Genomic DNA, 14,654 nt, shown 5'->3' on the forward strand with positions numbered 1-14,654 from the left:
AAAAGCAGCTCAGCAAAATTAAAAAAAAAACACATCAACTGTCTCACTTTTATATTCAAATGAAGATTATCTTTCAATGTACATGCCTCATGAGGTATCCTCTCCTTTCCTCTCCTCTCCTCTCTTCTCTCCTCTCCTCTCTTCTCTCCTCTCCTCTCCTCAATTTGGTTCATGATTTTATCCATATAAAGTACAGTTATTGTACATGTCACTACACAGTAATGAGACTCCATGTATTCAATTTTTAAAATTTATTTTAAGCAAATATATTGGAACTTTTATATTCAAATGAAGATTATCTTTCAATGTACATGCCTCAGGAGGTAATGTCTGAGCTAGACAATTGAGAATGCCATCCTAGTGCTACCATTGTTCAAAACATTTTTGTAAATTCACTCCTGAAATTATTTTAAGAGTCAGTTTATAAGTCATAGGAGGTAAAAACCAATTGTTACGTGACAGATATGTCTTCTTAAAAAAACCCAAATAGCATTATCTAGCTTAATCTGCTCCTTATTCTTCAGACTTGACTCCAAATAACTTTTAGCTTTTTTGAAAAATCAAACACCCTCAAAGGAAACATTTTTCTATTGCTAGTCAGAAGAATATATTGTTGGCTGTAAAGGCCATTCCAAAAAAAGTTTTGAGCAAACAGCAGTATTGCTGGAATAAATAAATACTTGAAGGGGGACATCACTTACGTTAGAATGATGAATCCTCGTGTGTCCTTGTGAAAACTTGGTCACATTTCTTTTAAATCTACAGCTAGAATATCCACCAGTTGGTTCTTGTGTGCGAGTTTCCTTAGCCCTAAGTAGACTTTGACTCCTTATTAGAGGTCAGACCTTATATCTCAGTTGTATTCTCTTGGACTTACCAAATGGCATATCACTTGGACTGATGGGCAAGATCTAGAAAATCCTTCAGGGTGAGAATCATCTCCCTAAGTACTTAACAAAGTGTGAAACCCTAGTGTTCTTAGTATGACTTTAGCAAAACAGATAACTATAATTTACTTATTTCTAAAAAAAGTAGAGAATCATGTTTCCCTTCCAGGCTGATGAGACTTGATTACTATTTAGAAAATAATTTGAAATTATTACATGATGGCACTTTATTTGCAATGACTGCACCAACATATTACATGTAGTAATTAGAGAGGAATCATGTCATTGTAGATGGAGTTACGAACTCTTAGTCAGGGGGAAGACCTGGGTTTAAGTCCTACTTATGAGATTTAAGTATCTACAGATCTGCAATTCATATCACTTAACCTCTCTGTCTTAGGTAGCAACTGTTTGATGGAGGGAGTTTCCACACCAGAATTGCCTCAAACAGGAAAAAGTTTCATCTGGTTCCAGAATTCTGGTGTATGGTAATTACAAAAGTGTAAAATGATATTTTATATCCAGTAATTGGTCATTTTTAAAAAATACATCCATACATTCCTGGAAAGAGAAGACAATCTTTATAAGAGATCCTATACTTGGTTTTCAGCAAACCCTATGACTCTGTGGTCCCCAAGGATTTTTGAGATATAAACTTGTTGCAAAATTAGATTTTTCTTTCTCCTTCCTACTTTTATATTGTGCGTGTTTTTTAAAGGACTCTTTTTATGTTTATTTTTAAATATGAAACTATACGGGTGATATTGGTGCATTTCTTTTTATGTGTCCAGAATTTAAACCTGGAGGCTATAGGAGTACTGAAGTGAAATTGGCCATATACAGTTAATAAATTCTGAGCAGAGATGCATAAATCAGCAAAGGGTATTTTTTAAACTTTTTTTTTCTCCCAAAGGGTGGACAGGAGGAGGGGAGAGAAGTATGTCTTTAGAGAATTGTTTTCTATCAGTTCAGAAAATAGAGAAAAAGCATCCAGCAATACCCAGTGCTGGTTAGCAGATTGTCATTTTTAGGTTTGATGTTCAGGGGTTTAATTGTCTTTCATGTGAACAATGGCAGGAGCTCTCTGGTGTGCCGTGCTAGCATGATAAAAGGGGGCCGTTCTTGCATAGCAATGCCTTTTTTTTATTATTAGCGTAAAAAATTAGCAAGCTGGAAGTCGTTAGAAGGAGTTCCACTGGCATTAATTGTAATGCAGCCTGAATTTGTTTGCAGACCAGTGCAGCAAGACAATAGCAAGGGGATGGGGGTGGGGGGTGAGGGAGAGCAATATTAATAGCCTTTTACTTATTGTATCATTTTAGTGGGCCTTAATAAGGTGTCTGCTGTCAACTGGAATTTATTTTTTAAAAAAGAAAGAAAGACATGGTAATTGATGTATTGCAGTAAGTATGGATGAGGGCTCAACTTGATTAATGTATGAGTTGGCTTTTTAAGGCATTTTAAAAAGGCTTCTTAACTGGGTCTTAAGAGACTGGCACAAGCCCACTGTAAACTACCTCATTGCAGTTGGAAAACAGCCTGACAGCTGCTGATGTCTCTTGAGGGTTTTCTTTTTTTTTTTTTCCTTTTCTGATCAGAGAAAACTGAAGTAATATAGTCCTCGTCAATAATTGCAGTGCTTAAAAATCTTATAAAGGGATTTCGACTCTTCCCTCTGGAGAGAACTTTCTAAAGGTTAAATTAGTTTTACTTGTGTGTGCTTCAAATCTCTTCACTTCCAATGAGGAGCAAGTTTGGTTTTTAAATAAGCTGTTAGGGTATTGCTCAGATTTATGTCTTGTTGGATATGTACTGTTTTCATGTGTGAGATTGACTTGTCCTATAAGAGATTTCAAATTCAGACCAGTTTCTCTGTTTCCCAAAGGGTTGTACTTCTGAATTATATTGTGTGTGTGTGTGTGTGTGTGTGTGTGTGTGTAAAATTCTCTTGAATGTGCATGTGTGTGTGTGTGTGTGTGTGTGTGTGTAGCAGAACATAGACAGGTACTCAGCACCCCAGGGAAGTTTCTTTGGTATCACTTTTATCTTCCTGTTAAACAACAGGTGCTGTGCCAATCTCTGAAACATACTTCTCTTGCATACTTCATTCCATACTAGTTCTGTACTTTTTCTTCATTGAAAGTTTTTAAGAGAAACATAAGATGTAGATCTGGAGTGCAAATCACAGAGGAGCTTCAGGAAAGATGTAAAATAAGATATTTGGGCTTCTTGCTACCCATAAGTGCCAACAAAATGCCCCAGGTAATATTATATACCCCTTTTGATAATAATAGAAAGGCAGATATCCCAAGCATTCAGTGTTGGCTGAAACTACCAGGGAATCACTTTATAGGGGAAATTCATTTTTATTCAGAACCATGGCCAAAACCTGAATTGAGATAAAACCCAGGATCATGAAAAGAAGATACAAAAGAAGATTTTGGAGGGAAAAACACATATATACTCCCACATATACACATACATACATATATGCACACATACACATGCATGCATGCATATCAGCATTCTACAATCCCCTAGATGGTCTCTTTTACTCAATTGGGTTTTTAGACTTAAACAACAATCAAATGATCCTGTGAAATACTGAGCAGATGGATTGGCAGTAGCATATTTGCAGCTGGGCCTATTTGGAACACAGGTGTTTCAGCTTGCTTGCTAACTGGTGAGTGGGCAGGCAGGGAAACTCATTGGGTAGAATTACCTGCTGATGTTTCCCAGTGAGAAGTCCACCCACTGTGAGTAATGTCATTCTGCTTTATTTCTTTTTTGGTTAGCTTAGTCTTTAGATGTTAAGTTAAAGGAGTCATTCATATTCATATATATATATATATATATATATATATATATATATATACATACACACACATATATATGTATATATATATGTGTGTGTGTGTATATCACTTTGGAATAATTACACTATTTTTTCCCTAAGTATATATACATATATCACTTTGGAATAATTCCATTATTTTTTTTTCCTAAGTAACTCAGAAGCATTAGCTGGGTCAACATAGATTACTCCTTTGGTTAATCAGTGAGAAGACTGACTCTTGAGGAGAGTAGTCAGATTATCTCTGTTTTAAAGAAATGTTCCTTTTTCAAAGACCAGGTGGATAAAGGAAGTCTGTTGCCTGAATTTTACCATATATTTGGATAGACACCCTACAGAATTTGTATAATAGGGGTGGCTAGGTGGCGCAGTGAGTAAAGCGCCAGCCCCAGAGTCAGGAGGACCTGAGTTCAGTTCCGGCCTCAGACACTTAACACCCACACAAAAAAACTAGTTGTGTAACCTTGGGCAAGTTACTTAACCCCAATTGCCCTCCAAAAAGCAAAAAAAAAAAAAATTTGTACAACAGTATGTATATCTGGGATAAACACTACAGACGAATAATGAGCCATGCTCAGAACTGAAAAGGAGGAAGAGAGGAGACTTGATTGTTTTGGGAAAATTCAAAAGTTCCTTTGCTAAAACCAAGCTTCCCATAAAAGCAAAGGCTTATCTATACTAAGTAAAATAAGTAAATAATAAGTAAAATATTAAGCTTTTACTGTTGTTGCTATATGGCAATGATACATAGAACACCACTGCCGCCAGAGGACCAGAGATGAGTATCACACAGAGGGACAATATATGGTGGGTGTGAGTAGACTGCAACATATGACCCAAGAGTGACTCCAAAGAATAGTAGGATATGCTCTAGGAAGGAATAAAGGATGTCATCAAGAATTGTATGATGGTAAGAAAAGATGCACATGTCAAAAACAAGGAACGAGATGTTGATACCGTGTTTCCCCGATAATAAGACCTATCCTGAAAATAAGTCCTCCCCTTACTGTGTAAGATTCCTCTAAAATAAGCCCTCCCCCGAAAATAAGCCCTATTGAGATTGCTACTGTAGTGAAGGTGATCCCCTGCGCTACACGCTACATTACGGTACCCTCTGTATGCACCGTCCCCTCCCCCCCCTGTGAAACGCATGCCGTGCTCCGAGCTGCATCCAATCAGAGCTGCAGCAGTGAGCGTGTCATCCTGTTCTTCCCCAGTGATTTGCTTATTGAATAAAGGTACATTTTTTTGTTCACATTTACCTGTTTATTAAAATTGCTGTCAATGTTCATTAAAATAAGCCCTCCCCTGAAAATAAGCCCTTTGGTGTTTTTCTTTCCAAAAAAATTAATAAGACAGTGTCTTATTATTGGGGAAACATGGTAGTAAGAAAGTTCCACTGCTGCTTTATGATTTCAGAAGAAAGAGGAGTATCTCTAACACAGAGGGTGGACTCCCTGTGGTGAAGCATGGGAAAACATGGACAAGCATCACACAAGATGAGTAGGTAGGATTGGGTTATAATGGGCATCACTGGACAGGGGTCCTTAATCAGTGAGACCACACAGGTCAATTTGAACAATATTAAAAATAGCAATATGTCTGTTTATGAAGAAGGCTCATTTTGATGATATAATTTATCAGCTACTTCATTACTATATATAGAAAATGATATGAGGCAAAGGGATGCATCTTCCTTCCCTACCACACCTTGAAGTACATAGTACTTCATTCTTCTTTCCCCTCAAGGTGACTGGGTTGTAGCTCTTTGATACTCTCAATTGATACTTTTTAAACTATATACTACCCAACAGCAGAGAGCCTGCAGACAACTGTGTGGAAATATCTCCCTAATTCTTAGGTGACTGGACTGTGGAAATCTTTGGTTTCTTGGGATCCCGTGTTAACTGTAGGTCTTACCCTACTGATGACACTCCTATACAAAAGATGACATCACTGTCTCTTCCTTTTCTCCAACTGCTCTATAAAAACTGGAACTTCAAAAAAAAAAAAAAACTGGAACTTCTTCCCAAGCCTCCCCTAGAAAGACTGTTAAGATGGATTTCATTCCTTCAGGGTTGGTAAATACACATATCTTCAAAAATGTATCCCAAGAAATTTGGGGAATAGGACGTTATATTCTTTCTAATAGTAGAACCTTATGTTTAAGAGGAATCTCCAATATGTCAGTCCTGGCGGCCATATGACTATCAGCTACTTCCATACCAACAGCTTGTATGAAAAGGAAAAGCTTGAAGATGTGGTTGCTAAGATGTTTTGGTGATTTTTAAAATATCATTGAAAATAAAAGAGGTGCTGAGGACTGGAGGAAAGTGTCCTAATTTTCATGTAAAAGATTGGTCTTGCCCACATTAAGACCATGGGGCAGGTAACTGTCAGTCACCCAACACCCTACCCCCACTCATGCTAGAGCTCTTTTGCCTAAGGGTATCTATTAATCATTATGTGTCAGCATTGTTTAAGTTACTCACCTCAAGGTTGTTGTAAAAAATTTTTTTAAATTAGATTAGATGACAGTTAAAATATGAAAAAAAAATCAAGAATGCATTAGCCAGTCACCAATGTTACAAAATAAACAACATTCCACTTATCTGCCTAATTATAGCATTTCAGTACCCCAAAGAAAACCCAGAGCAAACAAATAAACCAAAAATCCCATACAGGTTGGAGTCTACTATTCCCAACTATGGCCACTGGGACCTAAGTAATTAGTATTTGACCATAATTCTCTCAGTTCCCAGGAACAGCATGGAACATGAAGAGGCAGGTAGTCTAAACTCCCAGGAGGTGTTGTAGCTTTAGGTTCCCTTGACTCTAACTGGGGAGGGTAGCATGCTCAGGTCAAAGCAAGCCTCATCTCCAGACATCTTTATTCCATAGTGTCCCATGTCTTGTTATTATGGTCTTTAGGCCATTCACTTCTGCGACCTTTACCACGGTCCAACTCCGTCTCTGCCCATCTTCAGACCAGTGAAGCAAAGATTTTCCTGGCTTGATGTTAAAGACTTAGGAATAATAGGAAGAGATGTTTGTTGCTGCAGCCATGCCTTGGAGTCTTTGCTTCACCTTCAAACTCCTTGGGCCCCGTCCTGCAATGGACTAGTCACACCCACAGTTCAATCAGTTTTTGCTGATGGAGCAATAAAGTCAAGTGGAAATGATCTCAGTCTTGGCAGACTTCAGGAAACACTAGGCACCAAAATTTCATTCCCTAAATTCAAAAGAGGGAAGAGGTTAGACTTCACGATACTGATCTTGACTTCAGTTCCTGACAAAGTTATGCAATGTATCATTGAAGAGGAAGTTTGTGAGCATTTAGAAAGATTGTACTAAGTTGTAATTATAATAATTTTTACATATTGTATATTGTACAGTTGTACAATAATTGTAATAATTTTATAGTAAGTTGAGAATAAGCATGGATTCATCAAAGATAGGTCATGCCAGGGGCAGCTAGGTGATACAGTGAATAGAGCACCGGCCCTGGAGTCAGGAGGACCTGAGTTCAAATTTGACCTCAGACATTTGACACATTTACTAGCTGTGTGACCTCAGGCAGATAGATCACTTAACCCCAATTGCCTTGCCTTGCCCCCTCAAAAAAAAATAGGTCACGCCAGACTAATCTCACTTTATACTTTGACAGACTTGTATCAGGAGAATACAATATATAAGATATAGTTAGATTATATAAAGGCATTTGACAATGAATAATTAATAAAAAAGATAGAAGTAGAAAAACAAGAAAGTCTCGGCTCTCAGAAAATTTACTTCCTAATAGAAGGACATTACACGTATAGTAAAGTTTCCACCACAAGTCATATGGAAATGCATGCCCAGTGATAAAACTATCTGTGTTTCTGATGTTGAACTTTTGACATTGTCAAGACAAACGTTGGTTCTTGTTTTCCAGAATTTTCTTTATTGGTCTTTTGTTCCTGTGGCTTCTGTGGAGACAAGGGTCTGTATCAGCAATGGAGACCATTTCCAGGTCATATCTATCCAAGGCTTTCTCCCATCTATAATGGTTGTAGGAGACAGACCGGAAACAGGGTTTTGCATTATGGGCTGTTTCTACCACAGTCAGAAAAGAAATGGCAGGAGTTGTTTAACCCACCTGAAACATGTCACCTCCTATCTCTTGCTCAGGATGCCCTGCTGTTTAAAACTAGGGTGGTCTGACTGCTACATCTATGGCAGTAGTTTAACAGTTGGTGTGGTGGTGATGGTGGCCCGCTTCTCCACAGTGTTTGCTGTCCTGGATTGTGACTGACTGCAAGAAGAAGTCTGGAAACAAGGCAGATAATCTGAGACATGATGTTATTCTCAGGGATCTTGGCCTTGTTTGCTTGCTTGTTGGCGGCAGTTAATTGACAATTAGTGGAAGTATATGTGATTAAGAAGAATAACAAAAGTAAAATTTTTTATAACTGTAGTTTTCAAAGTGCTTTACAAATATTATCTTTACAAATATTTAATATCCACAATGCCACTGGGAGAGAGGTCTGTTATTATTCCCATTTTACAGATGAGGAAAATAAGACAGATAAGGGCTGAGTAACTTACCTTAGGTCATATAGCTAGTATCTGAGATGGGTATTAAAGGTGCTTTTATTATTCCCATTTTAGAGATAAGGAAAATAAAGCAGAGGTTAAGTGACTTAACTTAGGTTACATAGCTATTAAATATCTGAGACAGGTGTTCTCAGGTCTTCTAGAGTCCAGGTCTAGCACTTTCTTGCACCAGCCAGGCCCCTTTTCCACAAAGGTTGTTTTTCTCTGTGGGGGTTTTGGGGGGCCAGTCTGGAGGCAGGACTGATAATCTGGAGGCTCTTGGGTTCAGGCTAGATGGTTGAAAGCCCAGAGGGAGGTAGTGAATGGAGTGACTCTAGGATTAGCCTTTGGCCTCAAGCTGTACAACATTTTTATCCATGATTTGGATGAAGGCATAGATGACATGCTTATCAAATCTGTGGATAACATAAACCTAGGAGGGATTGCTAATAGGCAGAATGACAGAATTGGTTTCCAAAAAGATCTTGACAGACTACAATGATGCATCTAATAAGATGAAATTTATTAGGAGTAAATGGAGAGTCCTCTACTTAAGTTGAAAAAATGAACTGTTCAAGTATAGGTAGGAGTAGTTAGATGACAGTTACTGTTAAAGACATCTGGGGGTTTTAAGGGGCTGCAAATTCAACATGACTCAAGGTATGACATGGAAACCACAAAAAGGATAATGTAGTGATAGACTGTGTTGATTGAAGCAGTGCCCAGAGAAAGGAGGTGCCAGTCTTACTATATTCTGAACTGATGAGATCATTTCCAGGGTATTGTTTTTAGGTGCCATATTTTTAAAAATACATTGATACATTGCATCATGACAAAGATGGTGAAAAGACTAAGACAGATTAAATACAGGGATATTTTGAAGGAACTGGGAATGTAAGTCCTAGAGAAGACTTGGGGACCATGATCTCTTCAAACTGTCTTTGTAGCAGTCCTATGACAAAAGAATTGGCCTTGTGTATGTTTGTTGTTATTGTTGTTGTTTTAAACTCAGAGGATAAAACAATGTAAATGTTGTAGAGAGGCAAATTTGGATTCAATATAAGAAAAAGAAATTCGAACAATTAGAACCATACTTAAAGTTCAATGGACTGTTACAGGAAGGATTAAGTTCTCCATCACAGAAGGTCTTAAGAAGCTGTATGATCACTTATTTGAATCTTCAAAGATGATTCCTATTCAGGCAACAGACTGTACTAAATGACCTTTAGGGTTACTGTCAACTCTATGATTTTGTCACGTGGATTCCCTTTCTATACCTTGTAGGCATTTTAATCAGGGAAAGCACTCCCTTCAGAAAGGGGAATGTGACTGGCAGGGGATGGCCTTTTCAGACCTTGAGGTACAGGAACAGACATCACCAAGAACCTCCCTACTGGTGTCTTGTACAGCCCATATATAGCATTTATCCCATTTTTTCCCCATCTCTAATGCTCAATGGTCATAAGAATTTGAGGAAATGAAAATTAAGTTGTAGAAACAACATCTGGCCTTGGGAGATGATTTTTATTTCAAGTTCAGGTATTAGAGATTATAAAGAGTTTGGTGGTGGTAGTAGGGTAAATATAAGTCATTCTTTCTTATTCATTCATCCATCTATTTAACAAACATTTATTTAGCACTTATTATATACAGCACACTATGTTAGATGTTAGGACGTTAACAATTCCTACCAAAACACATAATAGTTTTTTTACTAATTTATGATCTTATTTCCATCATTATTTAACCCATTGGGACAACTATTTTTTTTTTAATTCAAGCTGATTCCTCAGTAGTTCTTCACCTTTATTTATCTTTCATTTCACTATCACCGTTGCTCTCACCACCTTCATCTTCATTTAAGATTTATTCATTATTTATACGATTTGGGAATGTTGTTCAAATAGCATAGCACATAGTATTATTGTCTCCAATATCCTTATTGTCTCCTTCTTTGTTAGAAGGACAGTATTTCATTATTTGTATTTACTTAATTTTTTTAAAGTAAATATGTTTCAACAAGACCGAGAAAAAGAGGAAAGAAAAAAACCTCACTGATTTTACGCGTCTAAAAGAAATTAAGTAGGTTAACTAGTGAAAACAAAGATAGATCTTGACCCTTCTGGACCTCCTTAGTTTGATATGTATTTCTTATCGCTCTACCCATCATACTCAGAATTATTGTTCTGAACAGAATTAAAAGACCTTGGTCATGATCCGCTTTCCTTGTCTGGGTCAATCTGAAATTCTTCACATTTTTTAAATGGGTGAGGTTGGGAAAAGATGGCCTTAGTTACTATAATGTTTGAGTTCTCCAACAGTAGGTTCCTTTTTTCAGTGGGATATGCTTTGGTTCTTTCCCCCAGCACAGTTCAGTAAGAGATGGCAGCCCACTTATTCATGGTGGCCACCAGTCATGTCATTATATGACCTTTAAGGTTTCTTTAAACTCTAAATTTTATTATCATTGACAACTGTAGCTTTAAAAAAAAAAAATGAAGACTACTTCCTCTAGTTAGACACAGTATTTGACCTTTCTTGTTAAGCCTGCCAGGAAATCCAAATAGACTCAATGAAAAGATATATAACACAGTATAAAATGGGTAATATAGGAGGAAAAAAAGCTAAATGTGAGAGGGTTGTTGTGAAGAAAGCACTTTACAAACCTTATATATGAACTATTATTATTATTTATCATTATTATTAATGTATAAACCAGTATATAAATGTTATTTAAATAACCAACTGTATAGTGTATAAATGTATAATCATGCTTTATAGTGTTCCATTGAACTCAGCTATGTGCTAGTGATTTCTCCAGATAGAATTAGTTCTACAGGCTTGCCCAAAGAAGGTGCCCTGTTCATAAATTATAGTGATGTTGATAATGCATCTTAACTAAAAGGCCATGTTATTTCGTGTTGGCCCTTTTTGTTTCTTTTTATAAAAAAAAGCTTCATCAAATAGTTGTTTGAAAAAAGATAAAATTAAGATCAATAATCAATAAATAGTCCTATTCTTCTTCAATTGTGATATATACTCCAATGTTAAATTTTCAATGTAAGCATTTATACCTTGGAAATAGGCCAGTGCCACAAACTGATTTGATTTGGTTTGATTAATTGTTTTGTTGATTTTCTAGACTTAAGACAGTGATAGAAAAAATGTTAGTAATTCAGATTTAACTTAAAAGTGCATTATATTATCAGAGAACTGATGGTTGAGCATTCACTAACATACCCTTGTATATACTAGACATTTATTAGAATATCTATGGCTCATGAGGGAGACAGTATATTTACTGCAGTAAAATAATAATAACTAGCATTTATATAGTGTTTTAAAGTCTGTAAAGTACAAAGATTTCATTTCATTTTCACTTTTTTTTTTTTTTTGCTTTGCTTTTTGGAGGGGGGAAGGCAAGGCAGTTGGGGTTAAGTGACTTTCCCAAGGTCCCATGGCTAGCTGTATTAAGAGTCTGAGGCTGGATTTGAACTCAGGTCCTCCTAACTCTGGGACCAGTGCCCTACATTTTCCCTTTTTCTAATTAACAGGCCATTTCTTCTCTTGGAGGTACCTCGAAAAGTTGTAAAGAAAAAACATCTTTGATTGAAATGTAGAAGAAAGAAATTCAGTGAACTATACAATAATTATAAGGCAAGAAAGTAGAGAGTATACTTTATATGTTGCTCATGGTCATTTCCTGGCATATTGTGAGAATATAACTATTCCATATTTCATAAGCCAGCTCACCAGAAGTTCCAATGATTCACTAATATACCAGACATAGTCACAGTGATAGCATTGAAGGTCCAGCTGATTAATTGACTATTTAAGTGCCCTTTTGCTTTTTTCTTCACCTTTGGGAAATAAATACATATATAGTCATTGTACTTTTAAATGATCATTACTATTTCTAACTTGCTTCATCAAATCTCACCTTTAAAGTTAGCAAGTAGAAAAACAACTGCCTTAAACCTAACATCAGAGGTCAGAGGAAGCAGATAAGGAAATCTCATGTTCTTTACTCTTGCTGTCAGATGAAAATTTTTAGGGGTCCCTTGAACAACAAAAACTTTTTTGTGAATGGGGCATGCATTAGACATATGTCTTAAAATAATGGAATAAGAGAATTAAGAGAGATTAATAATTAATAATATAAACAATATATTATTATATAATAACAAATAGTTAATAAGAGAATTAAGTAGTCCTATCAGTCTAATCAAATGAAATTGGTAGATTACTGAACATCAACATTCATGCTTGAGAAAAAACTTTGTCAACTTATCAAAGCAGACTGAGCTGTCAGTGTGTAGCACTCTATATTACATTCTTTAAAGAATGATACTGGGGCAGCCAGGTAGCACAGTGAGTAAGAGCACTGGCTCCAGTGTCGGGATGACCTGGGGATCGAATCCCGGGCTCAGACACTTAGCACCCACCCAGAAACACCTGGCCGTGTAACCTTGAGCAAGTTATGTAACCCCAATTGCTTTAAAAAAAAAAAAAAGAATGATACTAAAGACAAGGAGTACCCTTTACCAGAGGGAATCCTACTACTATATATCTTGGGCTGCTTTTTAATAGGGCCTTTTTTTTTTGGAGGGGGAAGGCAAGGTAATTGGGGTTAAGTGATTTGCCCAAGGACACACAGCTAGTAAGTGTGAAGTGTCCAAGGCTGGAATTGAACTCAGGTCCTCCTGACTCCAGGGCCAGTGCTCTATTCACTTTGGATAGGGTCCTTTTTTATGTGATGTGGTAGAATCACTCTTCAATCAGAGGACTAAAGTTCTGTACTTGGTGAACTTGCTAGGACTTCGTAATAAATATTTTACATATTGAACAATAACATCCAGTAATGATTGTAACAGCATTGTTCAAATGCAACATTTGGGTGAAGGTAGGACATATAATTGAGAATATATGAAGGAGAATTTAGTAAAATATGGTTTGGTTTTTAACAATTATAGACTCATAGGAGCAGAACTAGAAGGGAGCTTAAAGGCCATTTGAGTCCATTTTACACAGGCAGAGAGAGTTTAAGATAGACACAAAGAGGTTAAGCAACTTTCTCTGAGTCACCTAGATAATACCTGAGATCGGATTTGCATCTATATCTTTCTGACACCAAGCCATGCCACCTCTCAATCAGTCATTGAATTGTCAATAACCAGTTACTTCATTTTGAAAACAGTAGAGCTCAGTTAAAAAACTGGCTAAGTTTTTGTTTGTTCAAATCATTTTGCCTATATAGCTACAGCACAGGTTTCTGAACAATGATTGAGAGATGTGGATGATTTGGGGAAGAGAAACCTGAGAAATGTAGATTTGTCATTACTCTTGAATTAATTTTAAGCAGCTTTGGCCTTTTTCTTGATTTATGACATGAAGCTTTTATTTTATGTGTTAAAATTGCAAGAGAAGGCAGAAATTTTAAACCTGTGGGTCCTGGATTATCTAGTTCATAGGGTAAAAAAGGATTTTGGAAATACCTCAGCATGCTAGAAACCTAGGAAAGAAACAATTAATGAATGAAACAAGTACAAATATAGTATATAAAATATATTGAACATAAACTATCAGAAGAGAAATTACTTTGTTAAAAGAGTTGAGTAACTGCTTAGAGAAGCAGACGAACTTCTAGGCCTAAAACCTTGTGATAAAGTAGCCAACAGGGTACTCTTCATGGATTGGAGGTTGGTGTGGACAATATCTGGTCTCTGTTATATTTCTCAAGTGTATAATCAATTGATCAATCAGTCAACAAGCATTTATTAGCCACTATTTGTCAGGAGCTCTCCTAGGTACTGGAGATTTTGTTGTTTATTCATTCAGTCGTATCCAAATCTTCATGGCCCCATTTGGGGTTTTCTTGGCAAAGATACTGGAGTGGTTTGCATTTCCTTCTCCAGCTCATTTTACAGATGAAGAAACTGAGGCAAACAGGGTTAAGTGACTTGCCCAGGGTGTCTGAGACTAATATTTATATAATACTTAAAATATTCAAAGTGCTTTATGTGTGTTGTCACAACCACTGTGTGAGGTAGGTGTCATTTTCACCCACATTTTATAGATGGGGAAACTGAGCCCCAGAAAGGTAAGTAATTTGATCAAGGTTACATAATGAACAAATGTGTGAGGGAAGATTTGAACTCAAGAATCTTTCCAACTCCAAGTCTAACACTCTATCCACTACTCACCTAGCTGCCTCTAGGTAGTAGTGAAGTAGCCACTTATCAAGTAACTTTGTGATTTATTTCATTTGAGGAAAAAAATGGAATCAGGAAAAGAATGACGTTAGAGAAATTATCCATATACTGTGATTTTTCAGATGC

At 36.6% G+C, this 14,654-nt stretch overlaps 1 protein-coding gene across 9 annotated transcripts in view; it reads left to right on the forward strand.

The window, feature by feature from the left end:
* Positions 1 to 14,654, forward strand: part of ESRRG (estrogen related receptor gamma) — a 696,148-nt gene that overhangs the window by 305,102 nt on the left and 376,392 nt on the right. For 6 of the 9 annotated variants that reach the window (XM_069066032.1, XM_069066031.1, XM_069066035.1 and 3 more), the window contains one exon: positions 5,161 to 5,248. The exons of the other annotated variants lie outside the window; for them this stretch is intronic. In XM_069066032.1, coding sequence (XP_068922133.1) covers positions 5,211 to 5,248 — 38 coding nt within the window. In that variant the 5' untranslated portion in view covers positions 5,161 to 5,210. The remainder of the gene's footprint in view (positions 1 to 5,160; positions 5,249 to 14,654) is intronic. 9 annotated transcript variants of the gene reach the window in all.

This window comes from Petaurus breviceps, unplaced genomic scaffold, assembly GCF_028583685.1.
Source record: "Petaurus breviceps papuanus isolate PSGF00001 unplaced genomic scaffold, PetGlider_PUasm1.0 90702, whole genome shotgun sequence".
In the NCBI taxonomy this organism is placed as follows: Eukaryota; Metazoa; Chordata; class Mammalia; order Diprotodontia; family Petauridae; genus Petaurus; species Petaurus breviceps.